Here is a 20,559-nt window from a genome sequence, read left to right on the forward strand (position 1 = left end):
ACTTAGTCTTAGATAGTACTTATATAGAAATAATGCATAGTGGTATACAAGAGTAAACTGCTTATTACGATTAAAGAATTTTACTAGATCAAGTACTTGGATACTACATGGAATAGGGTCTAGTACTAGGCAAACATAAAAAATGCTTTCAAGTATTGAGAAATTCTCACAAGGAAGTAGAGAATTTGGTTCTCACATTGTTATTGCGAGTCTCAAAGTGGGACTCTAGGGAGGGATTGGATTGATGTAGGAAAACATGAGAAGAGCCTCTCTTTATTTCGCTACCCAATTAACAATGATAGTAGGTTTAAGCTCAGCCTTAAGGGTTGGAAGCCCACTAAAGCTCCTCACGGCGAGAATTTTCAAATTTCTATAGTCTTGTAGAAATCTATTTCAAGAAGACTTTGGAAGTCCCTCAAGAATAGAAAATCATTATTTTATTTTGGCTTTCTATTCATGCACGGAGGGATGCAATTGACTATGGAGGTCTAGGTTTGGATAATCCTGTACTTGCCCTTGCTACCTTTTTTACTGCAAAGTTTCTTTGAAAGGGGATTTTTAGAATTTGTAATACTTTGTTCCCTCCCCCTTCTTCACGCATTGGGGTTTGGTGGCTTGGCTTTTTGTTTTGGGCCCTCAAGTCTTTTATAAGAGGCATGACTCTTCTTGAGATCTTTTGGCTCCATGACACTTCTTGATTCATACTCTTTGGATGTTGCTCCCCTCTCTTGTTTTACAGACATGCACATGCCTTGTTAATTACTTTTTGGAAGACCTTAGCAAGCATTTTTGCTCATAGATGCACAGACACATGGCTCCTGGTCCATCCATCTCCCTCATTTGCCAATATTTGGACAAACATGCTACACAATCTGATAGCCATTTGCTTGAGCAGGTAGGGGTCTTCCCAAGCAGCCTCTGCTAGGAGGACTATCTTCCTTAGAGAGCGGAGTGGCTCCCTTTTTTTCTTGATTCCACCACAAGTTTGAAGGGGCATTTTCAGCCTCAATTTCGGTGCTTTGCTAGCTCTTCTTAATGAGTTTTGCTAGCTCTTCTTGATGAGTTTATCCACTCAAGTGTATTTTGTTTTTCACACTATGCATGATATACTTTTGTCATGAGCACTGATCTTGGGGCTTTTTTCATACTTAATAGAGGTATTTTCATTGAATTCTTTTCATACTCAATAGAAGTTTTTTTTATTGAAAAAGAAAAGCCTTCTCCCTTAAACTACCTTGCTTTTCCAATTTGACAACATTTTAGAATGCTTTATGATAGCAAAAAACTCATGCCAATTATGTAAAATGTTAGCTCCAACATGGATCCAATATATTAAGTTTGGTTGACAAAAATACCATCCTTACATCCAATCTGAGATTATACATCTCAACTTGCTTTCAAAGACTAAGCTCTCCTGCTACTTGCTATGATGAAGTTGTCAACATAGAGTGCAATCACTATGTGAGCATATACATTCCTCTTCACATACACTCTACGATCAAGTTTGCTCCTTGTAAAGCCTTGCTCTAAAATAGGTGTTAATCTTATTGTAGCAAGCCCTTGGGCTTTGCTTGAGACCATGTAATTCCTTCTTCATTTAACATTACAAGATATTTAGTCTCTTTTGAATGTTGTAAAGCCTTGCTCTAAAATAGGTGTTAATCTTATTGTAGCAAGCCCTTGGGCTTTGCTTGAGACCATGTAATTCCTTCTTCATTTAACATTACAAGATATTTAGTCTCTTTTTAGTGAACCCTTTTGGCCTCTTTGTTACCGTCTCCTCAACGTCTTTGTCTTCTTTTTGTGCTTACCCTTCACAACTAACCTTGCCTTGTATTAACCTAAGTTTTGTTAGCCCTATGCTTGACTCTATAGACCTATTCATAGCTTACATTATTCTTGCCTTCAAGGGTTCAACAAATTCCTATGCATCATTCATCATAATATCATTGTATTCAAGATTGCATCACCTCTTGGAAGGTAATGGTAAAGGGTAGAAGCCCACTTTTGAGTTTGAGGCAACAAATAGGGGTTCAAAGATAGAGATAATTATATGTGTGTCCCTCTTCTTTCCATAATAGCTTCTCTTACCTGAGGAATCCCATCAAGTGGGAGAGCAAGATCAAAGAGGAGTTGCCTTCTCTAGCCTAAGCAATCCAATCAAGTGGGAAATAAGTAGCAGAAGCATGATATATTCCATGATAGCTTTCTCTTTTGTGAGAAATCCCATCCTTTGGGAGAAAGCCAATAGAAGCATGATGGATAGATGTCTCATAACCATGATGGGTAATGAAGTAGTAGAAGCATGATGGGCAGATGTCTTATCACCATCCTTTGGGGAAAAAATAGTGGAAGCTTGATGTATAGACATCCCATCACCCTTGCCCCCATCTCTTCATCCACTCTGTGAGCCAACTAATTGGCAATGAGTGATTTATATTAATAAGATTTGATTAATAATTGCAACTCAATTCCATCTCACTAGGGCAATACTTTCAAAATAGGAGTTATATATGAGTTTGTCAAGATGGGCAGGGATCTATCGGTATTAAGATGGACTTAATATTATTCTCCATTCTCATTTTTTATTCCAATTTACTATAAAATCCCAATGAGACGAGCCCAATTGGGTTGCTAGGCTAATCGATTGGCCTAAACCAATTGTGCAATGACGATAAAAATCCTAATGATAGTATGCCAATCATGCAAAATCACAATTATCCTACCCTCATAAATCCCATTGAGCAATACTTGGATTCATTGTTGCTCGCACTTTGGATCCTTTATCAAGAAGCTTGGTTTTACCATTTTTTGAAGGAGGGCGTCTCACCATATATTGCTCTTGCTATTGATACTTTCTCTTCACATACATTTTTAGTATGTAGGCATATTTACTTAATCCGCAATCTAGGCAATGGTAGCTGATAAATTGCACATTTTGACGTTGATTTCACATGCACAACCCAACAAAATAAATGCCAAGGGTGGCTATATTAGGAACATTGCATTTGACACTCATCCGTGATAAGGTGCTTGCAATTTATGTAATGAGCACCTTGGAGCATGGAAATAGAATAATCCATGGAAGAAAATGCTGTTGTGAGATGTGACTTTGCTCACAAGCAACATTTTCTTGATTGTTTCTTTCCCTCAACCTAAGGGTATGAACATCCTCTTTCAACACCTCCACAGTCTGCTTGCTCATGGCAATAGCTGAATTTGACTCCCACAACATGATTTGAAGTTGATAAAGTTTTTGAGGAACCCTATATAACATTAGGCAATCTGAGAGTCATCTATCTTGCATTTCACAAAGTTGATAACCATCAAGAGCTTTAGCAATATCCTACAACATCAAAATGTATTCTCATAATAGTGAATTATGCTCTAGTAAAATATTCTCATAGTAGTGAATTATATTGTATTAAAATAATTGTTCTTTGCATGGCTTGAATCCACAGTTTGCATGGTCCTCAAGGTTTATTTGAGCTCCTAACTCATGATTCTAGCTTTTTCAATATGCTTTCACAGTTGTTGAATCAAGTAGTATCTTTCAATATTCTTTAGCTACTAATTTGAGTACTTGATGTGAGTTATTGCCCTTTCTTCTTTACCTCCACTCAAGCACCTAAATTGTGGCAACCCTTGCTTGGGCTTTGGTGGCTTCAACTTGCCCTAGGTTGTGCTTGCTCTACCTAGGGTTGTGCTTGCTCTTCCTCAAGGTGCCTACTCTGCATTGGGTTTGATATCCTTATTCTATACTCTCTCATATTCTATAGTTGACATTGCATCCTCCTCCTCCCTCCTTAGGACCCTCATCTCATGCTTCCATTGCTCCATAGTTGCTCTTATGCTTCTATCCATAATAGATGCACTCTAATGTTCATGGCCTGAGTTGAGAATTTAGGTGTGCCCTCACGTATACTTTTTAACTTGTTCAATATGCCCTCAGCCACAATCTGTGAGTAGGTGACCTTACCTCCATGAAGTTCTTGAACCTATTAATACTTAATGGTTTTGTGTCAGTCAAAGATATAAGTAATTAAAGTACACCGAGCTAGCTCGAATTACATGCTGCAAAAAATGTGATTACAATTCTAACAATTATATGAAAATTTGGACATAGAGGTGAATAATTATTGAAGACAACTAGTCATAAAAAGAAAATCCAAAAGGATATGAAAAAGATTAGCAGCTACGACGAAACGTTCAGTGTTGCTCATGCGGCAGCCATCACCTGCCTGGCCGCCGTCGTTGAAAAGGCAAATACACGCAGCAAGAAAGTGGACGAAACGCGGTTGAACCGTTCAAGTCTGTAGCAAAATCGAGTGAGCCATTGAACATTTACATGTAAATCGTTTCCACGAGGTGGTGTGAACGACCACAAGTGGTGCCCATCTTCCTATCCAAAGCACCAACATGCACCCCGTCTGAACACCCCCATATGTGTGTGCTAGAACAGGAACATGCATACGTGATACGTGTGCTAGAAGAGTAACAACATGCATATGTGTGCAGGAAGAGTAACATGCATACTTGATAAGTCTGATGCAGGTTTGAAATCTTTCTTGTTGTTCTCGTCTCCTCCATTTTCGCAGGCAAAGGATGTCGCTTCCAAATGGGAATTACAGGCCCTCAGAGATCGGGATCTTTTAATCACCAGTGTCGCAGCTCAAGAGCAAATTTCCCTCCTCCTCCAAGTCGAATCTCGCCTTGTCGAGCGCGCTCAATCCATTCTTTATTTCAAGCACCTTGTTGGAGCTCTCAGCCGATGGCGTCGCTATTGCAAACTCCGCAGGAAGAAGAAGGTACAATGCAGTGGCTCCAGACGTGTGTGAAACCTTTTCTTTACCATTGTATCCGCGTTTCTTGAAGCAGCGCTACCGTAGTATCTGCATATGGCCATTGCATTCCTATGGTACAATATGGACTTTCTGTGGTTTCTGATCGTCCAGGTGCTATTGAGAGCCGAACGTTTCTGGAATCGATCAGTATTGGCGAAATGGTTTGGAGCGTTACTACGCCTACATGCAGCATGCAGAGCAAAGAAACGGCTGCTGCAGAAATGTTTGGCGCTCAGAAAGGACAGGATGATCGTCCGTTCTATGTGCGGGTGGCGAGATTGGATCAGCTTAAGAAAGGATCTGTGGACGAAGTCCGAGGCGCTTGCGAATATGGCACATCGGCGAATACTAGTAAAACTCGGCGCCTTGTTGCGGATCGCTTGTTGCAAGAGAATGTACCACAGAAATCAAGAGAGACGGGCAAAGATTGTCTGGACAGCAAGTCACTTGCGAAAGGCCTGGAAAAGGTGGCTGTTTTTCACGGAAGAGAGTGCAAATAACAATGCTATTGCTGAGCTGCTCTACGTCGAGAAAGGAGTACGCAAATATTTTGCTCGCTGGATGCAATATAGAACTAAGAATATGGAGAAGTCCAAACATGTCCTTGCCAGCGACAGGCAGAGGGTACTAATGTTGATTAGACCATGTTTCAGAGATTGGTTTGGGATCGCCAAAAGGACAGAGATTGTGGGTGCGAGAAGCACATCATTTGTCAATCGTAGACTCTGGAGATTCAAAAGAAAGTTATTCCAATCGTGGTTTGGGACAGCAGTCAGACAAAGCCAAAATAGAGATTTCAGGTTGTCGTTGAAATGGAAGAGAGAGAGGCGTGTGAAAAAAAGTGTTTTTGTTTACTTGGCAGCTGAACGATCGGGGAATAAGCTGATCAACAAAGTAAGATTGAGAAAAGCGACTAAAATGAGGTATTACAAACAATATCTGAATTCTGTAATTTTGCTATGATAGGCTTTAGTATCCACGATCAAGTCTGCATTGCCAGCCTTGTTTGCAGAGAGAACATACATCCCTTAGGTCATCCTCCAAGCATTTTCTCTGCCCTTTTTATCCACATTGTGCATACCGAATATCTGTTTGTTCTGTTTTCGCAGATTAATATCTTATTACTCGGGATCTGTATCTTTCTTCTCTTTTCCACCCCTTTTGTTGGTCGTGGAAGGGCACCGTAAATATATACATTTGTGGTGATTGCAGGTTGTCTATCATCACTGCTTGGTTAATGCACATCAGATATAAACATTGGTGTGAAGCATGGATATGGTGCAAGGAAAAGCAAGCTGAAATCCGAAGTTTGAAGAAAGCCTTCTTCTCATGGTCAATGCACGTTGAAATGAGTAGGTATGAGTCTGAACAGAAAGTTGCCATGATCCTGACTGCACAAGAGGATTTGTTGCCTGATCCATGCCATCAAATGTCTCTTGGAGAGGAATGTTTCAAATGGAACAGGAATTTAACTTATTAGTTCATGACCTACATCCGTGGATGCATTTATCATTGCACTGGCTGTGAACAATCCACATTCAGCCGAGTTATTACCTATGGAATGGATTTTAGGACGGCTTTTGATAGATTGCTTGTATTAACATGGATCTCTATGTGATGGAGGCCCAGCAGGAAGCAGCAAGCTGCGCCATCATGCGAGTTACTCAGAATACTTCATCTGGGAATTGTTTCCTTCTCATGTATGGGCTTATTCCAGGGTCATCAACATAGGGTGTCAAATTGTCAATCACCTATACAGGGATGCCATCTAGAAGTGGCGATGCAAACTTGCCCATGCTACAGCTTTCCAAGAAGCCACTCTATAGCCCTATCTAGAATCTAGATGCTACCCTACCATTATGGCCGCTCAGCATCCTGATGCAAAACATCTTTTGCTTTCTCAAAAAAGATGCAGGAAGTCTATATAATTGGCAATGCCTCACGTACTCATGATACAGTTGCTACTCTACAAATTTTCTAGAATCAAGTTGCTACCCTGATGCTGAACATTCCGGGCTTTCTAAAACATGCCTTCTTGTTTGTGCCATCTGCTCTTCTAAGTTCCCATTGAGAATGACCGTTGATGGTTGTGAGCTAAAAGCTATATCAAAATAGGTGTCTGTTGTTGGCCAATCCACAATATGAAGAACTGCCATTGTAACCTGCCCAAGGGTGTCCACTCAGTTAAGATTGCCATGCATTGATAAGAGGATGGCTCTCCTTGCTATTTGCGTTGGTCTAGTCCACCTCCTGGGTATATGCAAACAGAGAAGGCTTTCCCTGTCCAAGTGATGATCTGCAAATTCTTGTTGATGGATCTTTCGCTGCATCAGGCACAGGGAAGCTGGATCTAGGGATTGATCGAAGGACATACTCCAAGGAAGAGACCATCTAGTGAGGTGAGCATCTCTCGTCCCCGTCCGCCAGACTTGCATGTTCTTCCTCTTTGCACTCTATTCTGCTGAAGAGTGTAGGTAGTATGCTTGATGCCTTGTTTGCTGCAAAATATTTTGAACTCATTAGTTTTGTACTTACCTCCTCTGTCGAGATATATTTCTTTCCACCAAAAGGCTGTGTTCATAGGCCCCACCAAATGTGAGTGCACAAGATCAAGAGGGATTGGTGCCGTTTTCTGCTTATACTTTTGGAAAGGCAACCTGCGCGTTTCCTTAAAAATACAATCCTCACAAAAAGCGAAATGTAGCCGTATTGGATCGAAGGCATCCACCATATTAAGTCTTTTCAATGTGCAAAGGCTTTTGGGGTTAATATGAGCTGATATGTAGTGAGTTGTTTAGATGTGGAACATGCGATTTCTCTTTTCATCATTTTGCCATCAAATTTGAAATGTCTAAAGGCGTCACATGTCTGCTAACACTCTGTTACATGAATCCTTTATGGAAATCCTGTGCTTTGTGAAGAGTATAACATTCCCATCATCACATAATGCTGAAACAGAAAGCAAGTTCTTTCGAGGACTTGGCACATATTTCACATTCTTCGGGTCCTTCACACATTCGTCATGTGAAACCGACACTGGAATCATAGTTACCAGCCAAAACGGAAACGGAAGAAACGGAGTTTCCGGGCCCCGCCGAAACGGAAACGGAAGAAATGGCAATATGATACAATTTATGTATAAAAATTTATTTTTTATACATAATATAATTATCAATAGAGTGCAAATCATACATATTACAAATTACAATTATCTATACTTGAAGCTTCAGCCTTCAAGCATCAATGCATCATTCATGCCTCTATGATTCTAAATTCTTGAATGATGCTTCAATAATCTGAAATCAACATGTATCATGAGTCACGACTAACAAGTTTGGCATTACAACTTACAAGAATCTGAAATTTAGAAGTTTGAAGTACTTTAAAGTTTAAACTTAGCACACAAGTTGAAACTTGAAACTTGAAACTTGAAAGTATCCAATGTCCAGACTCCAGACTCCATAGATGATCATGATTCATGATCCACAAATTTCATGATCATGACTCATGAGTCATGCAAGACTCAAAATAAAAGCACCCATGGATGATATAAAAAAAAGCAGCAGGACTACTGATCATCTGCATCATCCATGGACTCCTCGTCATCGTCATCCTCTGCGTCCTCAGAAAAGCTTGAGGCATCTGTGTCACTGTTTGAAGAAGAATCATCAACATCAGGATCAGGACCATCGGGTGCAACTGAAGTACTAGCACCATCTCTAGATGGTTGAGTGTATGATCGTGTGTGGTGTGCTGGTGCTGACAGCTCCTCATACAACATGGTGTATATGTCCAGCTCCTCCCGTGGGATATCTGGTATGGCCTTCATCTTCTCCACGTCCACCTTGTCTACATTCACTTGGCGAGGTTCAGGGCAGCCGGCGGCGAACTCAAGGAGACGGAGGTTGCAATGACAAAACACCAACCGCTCCAATTGAGCCGTGCTCAATCTGTTCCTCTTCTTTGTGTGAAAGAGGGCCCAAGTACTCCAGTTCCTCTCACAAGGACCGGAACTGCAGTCCTGTGAGAGAACACGTATAGCAAGGTGTTTCTGCCATAAGCCAGTTAAGCAAAGATAAAGTATCAGGAACTTGATAACTTTAAACATCTTTGTAGTAGATAAAACTTCAAATTACTTAACGACTAAGCTCTAACTAGTGGCGTTGGAACTTGTCTCTTAGACTCTTACCAAAGTAGGAGTATAGTTGCCATATTTCTCCCACCAGGAGACAGGTTGCAATTGTGTCTCTCGGAGCCTAGCCGTAGGTCGACCAAAGGAGAGGCTGTGATTGCGGAACAATAGAAGTTCATCCTCCATTCTTCGTTGCATCTCCAAGTCACCACCCGTCCAATTTTGTAGATACTGTTGCATCCCCTCCTCCAACTCGTCATTCTCATATTGCTCTTGACTGCGCCAGAGCGGATGCAATACATGTGCCACCGCATGGATTGGGCGGTGAAACCAATTCCACCACTTATTCCATATAGCACGGATGGACTCAACCCTAAATCATGCCGCAAGAAATTAGAATGCATTATGCATGCAAAATTCATAGACTATAGATAATAGTACATACATAATATATATCTGAAAATTCTAGGCTTCATGATAACAAATTGCAATTTAGTAACTGCAATAATTATACATATTACAAAAGTAAAAAGTCTTACTTATCAGGTGATAGGGAAGTGTTTCTGTTGAGGGCCTCTCCAACTCGTCATTCTCATATTGCTCTTGACTGCGCCAGAGTGGATGCAATACATGTGCCACCGCATGGATCCGCATGGATTGGGCGGTGAAACCAATTCCACCACTTATTCCATATAGCACGGATGGACTCAACCCTAAATCATGTCTCCTCCAACTCGTCATTCTCATATTGCTCTTGACTGCGCCAGAGCGGATGCAATACATGTGCCACCGCATGGATTGGGCGGTGAAACCAATTCCACCACTTATTCCATATAGCACGGATGGACTCAACCCTAAATCATGCCGCAAGAAATTAGAATGCATTATGCATGCAAAATTCATAGACTATAGATAATAGTACATACATAATATATATCTGAAAATTCTAGGCTTCATGATAACAAATTGCAATTTAGTAACTGCAATAATTATACATATTACAAAAGTAAAAAGTCTTACTTATCAGGCGATAGGGAAGTGTTTCTGTTGAGGGCCTCTCCAATCTTGTCCATAAACTCGTACAAGAGCCCTAATGTGCTTCCCTCCATGTCCATGATGCGAAGCACCATGTAGATAGGATTAATCGATTTGATTAATGCCTCCGCCTGATTCCACCAAGACTCATCCATGATCATGCGAAAAAATTTGATAGACTTTGCTTGGCCTCTATCATCCCAATCTCCCCACTCCCGAGACACAACCGTGCGCAACAAGCCCTGGCGCACTCGCACAAGCCTCTCCACCACTATGAACATGTAAGCAAACCTTGTGGTTGGAGGTTTCAAAAGCCCAAGGTCACTGTAAGCCCGATAGATGCTGAGGACTTTGGGTCTCTTCGTGACAAACTTCACGATACTGCGGGCTGTGGAGAAGATGGCATCAATCCAAGGTATCTTCCCTAGGTCCTCGATCAAAAGATCAAGGCAATGTGAGGCACAAGGTGTCCACACAATCTTAGGGAACTCATCTTCTAACATGGCACCCATTGACATACAATTGCTGCCATTATCTATCACCACCTGCACCACATGCTCAACACCTATCTCCATAATGGCTGCCCGTAAATGCTCCCAAATATACAACCCTGTAATCACTGTACCTGCAGTGGAAGCGTCTATGGCTCTCAAGAACATGGTTCCCTTGCAAGAAGACACTAAAATATTGTACACATTCCTCTTGCGTGCATCTGACCATCCATCGCATAAGAGTGTGCATCCATATTTTTTCCAAGTCTCTTTCAAGGGCTTCATTTGGTCTTCCACACATTCCCTCTCTCTTCACGGATGGCTTTGGACCTCTCTCACGAGTGATGGACTACGAGGATCAGCATTGCCTAGCCCTTTATGTCAGGGAGGCCACTATGCTTCGGCGAGACTACTTCAGAGAGCACAGACCGGAGCGTGATAGAGCCCAGCCTCATAGAGCTCAGGCACACGCCATACCAGAGGACAGAGACCAGGAGGAGCACGAGGACGGCAGAGCCCACACAGGACACATGCCTCCACCATGTGGATGTACATATGAGATGGTTTGTAGACGCCGCAGGATCTTGTTACATAGGGGACGTACTCGCCGCTTCATCTCCAGACGATCCAGGATGATGGCAGCATTTCGGAGGAGACTTACTCATGGAGATCTCGCCCCACCAGCCGCTCACCTCACCTTTGCCCAGATTTGTACTCTCATAGCAGGAGGCAGAGTCGATGGACAGGATTTCCAGTATTATTTTGGTTCTCAGACTCCGTGACACCTGGACTTGTATCTTTGCATTGGCATATTGTGCTCATCCCTCCCATTTTGCACCCGGGGGCGGTTTCCTTGCATCTAGTTTACTCTGTATTTAGGCTCAGATTTGACATTATGTACTTTCACTTGCATTATATTGCGTAGCACTTAGATGATATTCGACGATGCCTCTTCTTTGGGGCACGTTGATTTTGTGCTATCTTGTATGCAGAGTTCTTGATGTCCCATGGGCCCATTTTGGCCTCTAGTGGACAATAATACACTTTCTTTCTTTCTTTCTTTCTTCTTAGCTCCCTTGTCCGCAAGGCCTCATATGTAGGCCCTTCCCATTCATACCCAATGCGGCTTACGGCTCTCATGGCCTTCCTCCATCATGTAGTCTTCGCCACATGAAAGGGTATTGCACACTGTATGAAGAGCTTTGTGAGCTTACTAGTGGCCTCCTTCACTGCTTGCTTTTGCAAGCGTGCTTGAATGCTAGACCTTTGCAGTGATCCTCTTTTCCCCGCACTAGCATCCACACTAATTGATCCATGTGGCAAGGGTGTTCTTGTAGCACGAGGACCCGCGCTCGATGTAGTTGATGCCCCTCTACTTCTCTTTGCAGAACCCAATGTGCTGGCATCAACCAATGGCTCAGTGTCAGCAGCCTCTTCTTCATCTTGCAGCCCTTGTCCTCCACTTTTTGCAGCCAAGGCTGCCATACGCACACGCTTCCATTCTGTTAGGCCACCTTTCACTGGAGTAGGCACGAACTCATAGGGTCCTACATCCTTGCTGGGAACACCTGCTAGATGGTCTTTCACCCGTGTGATAGACCCCGTTTTGCTTATGCCGCAATAGTTGCATCTCCACTTCTTGGAGCCACCGCCTCCTTTATAACTATTCAGGAGGGAGACATGGACCCAATAAACATCTCTCGGCATTGAGGAGGATGGAGAGGTGAGAAGGAGGATGGAGAGGTCACAAGTGAGAAAGGATGGAGAGGTAGGAGGAGGATGGAGAGCTCAGAGGTAAAAGAGGATGGAGAGGTGGAAGGAGCCTGGAGGATCAGAGGTAGAAGTGAAGGAGGATGGAGAGGAGGAGGATGGAGAGGTTACAGGTAAGATTAAAGAGAGGATGGAGAGAAGAGGGATGGAGGGATGGAGTCTGGAGAGTAGGCTGCCAAGCTGCAGCTTGAGGATGGAGAAGATGGAGCAAAGGATGAGAAGGATGGAGAGAGAAAGATGGAGGTACAGAGTCCAAGAGAAGGATGGAGGGGTGGAGAGAGCTTAGAGAAGGTGGAGAGAGCAGCAAGGATGCACAGGAGGAGTGGAATGGGCGGGAGGCGGCGAAAGATGAAGCCAGGCGGCGAAATCACGTCTTTTAGGGGTTAGGGCAAATCAGGTTTTATGAAACGGCATTTCTTGACGAAACGCCGTTTCCGTTTCGTCGTTTCTGTTTCCGGCCACGAAACGGCCGTTTCGTGCAACTATGGGTTCCGTGCAACTATGACTGGAATTGTGCCATTCCCATTGATTTCCAGTCTGTAAGCATTCAAAACTTCTATCCAACAAATTGTGGACTGATTTAATGATTGAAACCAATCCCCCAACCTGTTGTGTGCTTGCTGGCATGTGAGTCTAGCAACTATAGATCTTTAGTGGTGGTGTTTGAGAGTGAGCATGTCTCATATGCTTCCATGGCAGCCCATGCCTTGGCTGCTCCTGAGAACGAAGATGTTCCTCATCAAACGCTTCATGATTTCATCACCATGATAATGATAGACCTCTAGATTTTGTAGCCTGTGTGTCACATGCACCAGTGCCAGGCACAGGCTATGCACAGGTGGCAGTGACAACTGGGCTGCACAGTCACCATGTCGCAGCACTCCAATGCAGCGTATTTGCAGGGTTTTTGGGGCATTCCAAGAGCCCATTGGCAGGCCCACTGGGTCACCCAAGGTACTGTAGTCCTCACGGCCGACCAAGCTGGGTCAAGTGACCCGACCACCAAGGGCTATTTGCCCCTTAGGTTGGTATTCAGTTCCCAGCATCCAGCAACATCTCAGCACCTTGTGCAGCCCTCAGCCCTCTCCAGAAATCCACCATACAGCAGCAGATATCAGCCGTACAAATCGCGATCCAAGGAGAGGGTGACCAGAAGCACTTTCAGCTCAGGGTTGGCCAGTAATAAGTATGCTTGAGGTTGGAAAGTCTGCTTCAGCAGCATAGCTCCACAATTGCAGTTAGGAAGTTTTATCAGCTCCGTTTTGTATGCCCATTTGGCACTCATGTACAGCAATAGTCAGGGCATTTATGCTAGCAGTATAAATAATGTAGTGTGCTATAGTTACTATGATCTTTGGTGTCTCTCATGCTTGAGTTCTCCTTTCTGCATTCATATATTTTGACACAGCAAGTCCCCGCATGTTACATTGGTATTAGAGCAGCGTGGTTCCTGGCAGCAAAGCTTAGTAATGTGGACTTAGCCAGTAGAGGAGGGAGCATGTTGGGGATAATATGTATTATGTATTTTTATATATTGTCCCTACTTTGGACTAGTCGGGCCGGCTCCCTTCTTCACCCCTATGCGTTTACATTTTGCGGGGGCAAAGGTTAGGGGGAATTTGTTTTCCTGTGGCAGTCGTTGTTGCAGCAGTTGATGGGTCTTTTTGTCTTCCATCATGGACCCATCCAGCATTGTCTCCTTGAGCATAATTGGCTTCTTTCTAAGCAGCTCCAGCTCTTAGGCGAGCAAGAAAAGAAGACAAAGGAGGATGCACAACATTGGACCATGTCCGTGCATCGGACTGAAGGTCGTGCCAATTTGGCAGCATTGGGGTCGAGTGTAGGCGAGAACGAGAGCAAATGCTCCTAGAGCATCAACAGTTTCTCATAGCCAGCTCATAGTTCCTGTCCCCATTAGCAGCTACCAGTATGAGTCCATCATTTGCTCAGGGGTCTTCCACCCTAGAGCACAGTGTAGTGGCCTATCCTTCTGCAGTACCCGATGATCCCCATGGGTGGTAGACCCAAGAGGCTCATTATCTGGGTGGCTGACTGAGCTGAGATGGCCCCAGGGATGGAAGACCCTTGAGTTGTGGAAATGGCTACAATAACCCAATAGGTGGAAGACCCTGAGGAACTGCACAAGCTATGCAGAAACTGAATGGTCCCTTGGACTGGTAGACCCAAGAGAAACCAATGTCTGAACTGCTGTAGAATAGTCCACGGATTTTTTTAATGAGATGGAAGACTCTTAAGCACATAAAGGACTGCCTGCGGATGAAGAATTGTTTGTGCCCCATAGACAAGATTGGGAAAGGACACCATGAGTGCTAGTGGCACGTCCAACACTGGTGGGGAGGCAAGATCCGCTTCCTATGCCTCACCACAACAAAACCCAACCCCAGAGGCCTCTATGTCAGTTTTTGCTACAATGGCCATGATGCAGATGTAGCAACAATAGTCCGATAGTCTTGGCCCGCATGGTTTAGGTCCAGGAGATGCAGGACAATCACCAGAGAGTGCGAGGGAGCAGCTCGGGAGGCGAAAGACGAACGTGATCGTGAGGCTTAGGAAGCCAAGGAGCTCCAACTGCTCGAGGCCCAAAGAGCCAAGGAGCTTAGAGAGCTCACTGCTCGAGACGAGAAGGAAGAACGGGACTGGCAACTATCATTTCTTTGCTCCACCCACATGGAAAAGAAGGCTGAGAGAGAGTCCAGCACCCGTCAAAGCTTCTTCTCCTGGGAAGCTCAATTTAATTCGGTATGATGGTAAGACCGAACCATTAGTGTTGACTTCATGGCTCAATGAGTTCGAAATCTATTTTTTAGTTGTGCCTAGCCACGAAAACGAGAGGTGCATTCTCGCATCGAATGCACCTCACGCGCAAGGCGGTCAACTGGTGGCTCAAGTGCCAGAAGGACGAGACACCTCTTTATATATGTGGATGGAGTTCGTGAAAGATATCAGAACACGGTTCTTGCCACCTCAGTACATGGATAGACTCGAGAGTCAGTACGATGAGCTGCATCAGGGGGACACCGAGACGGTGAATTATTACGCCAATAAGTTTACTCAAGTGTTCATATAGCTGCAGCTAGAGGAAAACTAGAAGCTGAGCAAGTTTCTCCATGGGCTGCATACAGACATCCAGTGGGAGGTTCGTAGTTTCAAGCCACAAGATTATGCATACGAGCTTGTTCAGAATTTCAAGCTCATGCACAAGAGTCAAGGATCCAAGTAAGTCAATAGTAAGAAGTCCTAGGGCTCCACGCCTAGCGATAGAGGGAATGGGCAACAGAAGAAGAGCTGGATGACGGAGGATAGCAATGGCTATGGTGGGTGCTTGGATGCAGCGACGACACGAGTGATCTATGCCAAAGAGAATTGATGTTTCCATTGTCATGTGTACGGCCACAAGAAGAAGGATTGCCCGCACTTCTAGAAGCTTCAAGTAGAAGGAGCTACGTCAGGTGGTTCATCCATAGCTTCAACTCCTACGAGAAGAACATCAGCTGTCATCGAGGAGCTTGAAGATCAGCAAAAGGAGGAGCCTCGTACGTTTCCCACAATGTTCTAGTTTTATGGGCATATTGGTGGTAAGAAGGTCCTCATCTTGGTACATTTAGGGAGCTCCGAGGACATCATTTCCACCAAAGTAGCTAAGCAGGCTCAGTTGACTCTTATGCTGATGGATACCATTGCCTTAAGTGGTGCATTTCTTGGATAGTAGGTGGAGAGCAACATGGAAGTCACCTCAACCACTTTGAAGACCTTAGGGTGGGTAGACAGTCGGTCACTTTGGTTTGAACCTACTCAGGCAGCGGATATCATCTTGGGGACATGATGGGGGCACTAGTTTGAAGTTCGACCTGATTATCAGAACCAAGGCTTAGATATCAAAATACCAGGCCATGGGTCAATGTTCATGTCTTGGCTTAGGGGTGTGCCGCCTTGAGCTTTGATTTCAATAGTTTAGAGGGCTTCAGTCAAGACCCCCTAGTAGGATGTAGTACTACATTAGGACCAAGATGCTTCCCTCACGACAAGTCTCCCTCTACCCCTATCACCAATATGACCGGAGGAGAATCGCATTGAGCATCTTCTTGGATCATTAACCCCCACAGCAAGTATCCTTATCAAAAGTCAGCAAAAGACATTGGGATTCGTTTCCACCAGATCGGGATTCATTTCCACCAGATCAAGATTCATTGGGATTCATTTCCACTAGATCGGGATTTATGAGCCAAGTTTACCACAGTCAACCACCTCCTTCAGCATATGGGGAGGCCCCCTTCATATCCTAGTTCGAGTTTCAAGAGAACGTGAGGTTGTAGCACCATCAAATACTGCCAGGAAACCTTAGAAGACAATGCAAGAAAAAAACGTAGAGTGGACTTTTTCGTCAAAAGTCATTGTGTTGACTTTTTAGTTAACGTTGACTTTTGATAAGATTGGTCAACGGTTGGCATTTACCATCCGACTAGGTCAACGGTCGATGTTGACGAGCCGACGAGGGGTCATCCAGTTTGCCCTAAAAGACTATATAAGGCCAGGGCCCGGTTCAGTCCAGCACCAGTGTAACAGGGAGATAGACTTGACTCCGTGTCTCTTCTGCTCAATACTAACTAAACCGAAATAATGATGCACTCAAAACACAAGTGATGCTATGGAGTGAGTGTGAGAATCAGAGGGAGAGAATATAGCGGGCATTCGAAGGGGGAAATGAATATAAACAATGTCTGCATCAGAGGGCTGAATACAAATGTAGAATATACAAGTACTGGATGGAGGGGAATCCCTCACTACAAAAGGGAGAATTGGAGAACTACTTTAGACTAACTGAAGGGCTGGAGAGGCTGCTGGTCTACTGCAATCTTTTCTGGGCGTGATCCTAAACTTAGAAGCTGCTGTTGGCTGTGGGCTAGAGTTGCCTGAGGAAGATGGGAAAAGAGGGCCAAGGGCTGCCCTTTTATATGGCCCTTTGGACCTTGATATGACCGACTAGCCTCCTGCTGCTCCAAGACCAGGACAGTCTGCTAGCCGACTTGCTGGATCCATTGACCTGCCACGTGGCAGTTGCTGCATGGTTGCTGACATCATCGCTGACATAGTGCTTGCTATTGACGTGGCTGCCTGTGTGGCAGTTGACATGGCTGCTGCACTGGCTGGCTGCATGGCAGTTCAGCATATCCATGGGCTGCGATGCCTGTGACATCCCCTTCTGCTGAAACTCGAACTAGGGTATGGAAAAGGCGGCCTTGTATGCTACGTTGGTGTCTTGTGGGAGCCCTTGTGCTTGAACTTGACTCGATACAAGCGTTGTCGATTGCTTGTCCCTCCCTCTTTTGAACCGATGAAGTAAGATTTGCTCAAGCTCAACGACCTCGGTCTCATCAACAATTTCAGGTTGCTCCACATTTGGTACTGTTGTAAGTGCTGGGCCCACATTGCTTGAGCCATGACACGGTAAAAGGGGTGCTTGGTCCATGTCGAAGGTAACTGCAACTTCATGGCCACATCATTTACTACTTTGACTATTGGAAAGGGGCCAAAGCTGCGATGAGAGAGCTTCGGGCACTTCCTCCCAATCTGCTTTATGAAAAACCAGACTTTTCAAGAATGCAAATGTGTGCAATGCATGCAGAATTTTAATGCCAATTGGCCCTCCAATGGGGAAGAGCGCCCTCATGAAAGTACTTGTTTCTATTCCGACCTACATGCAAGGTGGGAGAGAGATGGCGGATGAATGCAATGTGGTAGAGAGAATGCTACGTGAGATTCACAATGAAAGGGTGATACCCTTTCATTAATGTCCCTTGAGATCACTCAAGTTCCATCTTCCCATTTACACCTACCCTTATCCTATGACCCATGCACCTACCATTCAATGCACTCTAATGCACCTTTTCCCTTTCCTATTGCCCCTAGGACCTAGACATGTGTGTGCACATCTTTATTACTATCATTGGCCAATGTTACATAGTTTTGGCGGTACTATTTACACCGCTTGATCGATCATAATTACAAACATATAACCGCACCATCAAATTGGCGCCTAACAGTAATAAGGTTCTAATGACTATTAATTAACTAAATAATCATTTCTCTTGTCATGACACTCCCTCCTGCTTGAATGAGCAAAAGTCCTCTTCTAGATTATTGCTTGTCTCTTCCTCTTACGTGCACTTTCTCATGTTACTTCTGCAATTGCATCGCGTCTTTATAATCTATGAGTATCTGTGGAAAATCTGTAAAGAACTCTTCTTCCATCCATTGTGCATCACCAGCTGGCTGGTTTTTAAACTTCAGTAAATACATATATCTCTTCTTTCCATGAGTACTCTTCTCTTTATGGTACATGATCTGTTCCGGAGTAAGAACTTCAGTCCCATCTTTAAGTTCAGGTTCTTCTTGATGCTGAGTATCCAAAAACGCAGAAGTATCGCCATGGTATCTCTTCAAATTGCTCACATGAAAGATATTCTTCATACTCTAGTGGGATGGTAATTTCAGCTCATACGCTCTGGATCCTTCTTCTGGATATAAAGCTGCTGAAATCTGAAATGGACCATAAAACTTCGGTGCTAACTTGACATGTTTTGTACTTCCTCTCACTGACTTGATTTTTCTTTTATCAATCTTTAGTAAAACCCAATCATCCTCCTTGTAATAAACTTCTTTTCTTTTTTTATTGGCTGCCTTGGATTGTTGGACCTAGGCCTTCTTAATATGTTCTTTTACCTCCTCAATAACCTGTGACATATCCTCAGCAAACTGGTGAGCAGCAAAAATTCGCTCCCCCAAGTGTGTTATTGGAGTGGGTAAACATTGCCCATAGATGCTTTCAAATGGGGCTTTCTTGGTGGAAGTATGTACAGTGTTATTATAAGCAAACTCTAACATGGGTAAGAACTCTGGCCACCTTCTAGGTTTGGTCATGGACATAAGCTCGAAGTAAAGTAATTATGGTTTGATTGGCATTCTCACTTCGTCCATCTCCTTGAGGATGGAAGGTTGTAGTAAATTTCGGTTTGATGCCGAGATTCTCTAATAGGGCTGTCCAAAAGTTACTAACGAAATGACCATCATTATCGGATACAATAGATTTCGGTAACCCATGTAACCTAAAGATTTCCCTAATGAATAACCTTGCTGTTTCAGGAGCAGACAACTCCTTTTTATAGGGAATAAAATGAGCTTGTTTACTCAGCCTATCTATAATAGTGAAAATCTGCTCAAACTAACCAACCTTGGGGAAACCTGACACAAAATCCATTGTAATGTGTTTCCACCTTTCCAAGGGGAATAGGCAAAGGCTGCAAAAGACCAGTAGTCTTACTTGTGTCAGATTTAATGCGCTGACATACGTCACATTGTTGAACAAAGGTCGAAACTTCTTTGTGAAGTTTAGGCCAATGGAAGTATCTCTCAATATTGTCAATGGTCCCTCTAATGCCTCTATGTCTCATGATGGAATAAGCCTCTAAACCCCCGACCTCATTACGCTGAATCTTCCCATAAATGTCAGTGAAGTCCTCATCTAAAGGATAAGCTTCAACCATTGCTCCTAATGATTTCTCCTTAAACTTGGGGCCCTCTACTCAAAGCATCGGCTACTAAATTCTCCTTTCCTGGCTGATATTCGATATTTGGTTGCCCAAAGGATTAAATATATTCAGCCCATTTGATTTGCCTTGAAGAAACAATGGGTTGAGAAAACAAGTGCTTGATACTTTGATGGTCAGTCTTAATCTTGAAAGCAGAACCATATAAATAATGCTTCCATAACTTTAAAGCATGAATGACTGCGAGTAACTCCTTCTCATACGTGATATATTTCAATTCAGCCCCTTGAAGTTTTCTACTCTCATAAGCAATGGGATGCCCTCCTTGCATCAACACTGCCCCAATCGAGGTACCACTCGCATCCGTACATACAACAAAGAACTCTTTGTCCATGTCCGGAAGTGTTAACACTGGTGCAGTGACCAGTGTTCTCTTAAGCTCCTCAAAAGCTACTTGGTGAACCTCTCCCCACTCATACGAGGAATGCTTCTTCAACAAATCTGTTAGTAGAGAAGCAAGACGTGCAAAATTCTTAATGAATCTGCGATAATAACTACACATCCCTAGGAAGGATCTCAGCTCATGTATATTTTTGGGTATTGGCCATTCAATTATGGCCTTGACCTTTTTAGGGTCAACCCGAATTCCCTCAGCAGACACAATGTGTCCCAAATACTCTATTTCTGTCTTGAAGAACTCACTCTTCTTGGTATTTAGGAAC

At 43.7% G+C, this 20,559-nt stretch overlaps 1 protein-coding gene across 1 annotated transcript in view; it reads left to right on the top strand.

The window, feature by feature from the left end:
- Positions 1 to 20,559, top strand: part of LOC147902816 (uncharacterized) — an 82,860-nt gene that overhangs the window by 5,087 nt on the left and 57,214 nt on the right. The window contains exons 3-6 of the mRNA XM_087373947.1: positions 4,146 to 4,311; positions 4,519 to 4,808; positions 4,956 to 5,767; positions 6,057 to 6,219. Coding sequence (XP_087230073.1) covers positions 4,146 to 4,311; positions 4,519 to 4,808; positions 4,956 to 5,767; positions 6,057 to 6,219 — 1,431 coding nt within the window. The remainder of the gene's footprint in view (positions 1 to 4,145; positions 4,312 to 4,518; positions 4,809 to 4,955; positions 5,768 to 6,056; positions 6,220 to 20,559) is intronic.

This window comes from Dipteris shenzhenensis, chromosome 4 (assembly GCF_047967505.1).
Source record: "Dipteris shenzhenensis isolate YYH24624 ecotype China chromosome 4, Dip_SZ_1.0, whole genome shotgun sequence".
Classification (NCBI taxonomy): Eukaryota; Viridiplantae; Streptophyta; class Polypodiopsida; order Gleicheniales; family Dipteridaceae; genus Dipteris; species Dipteris shenzhenensis.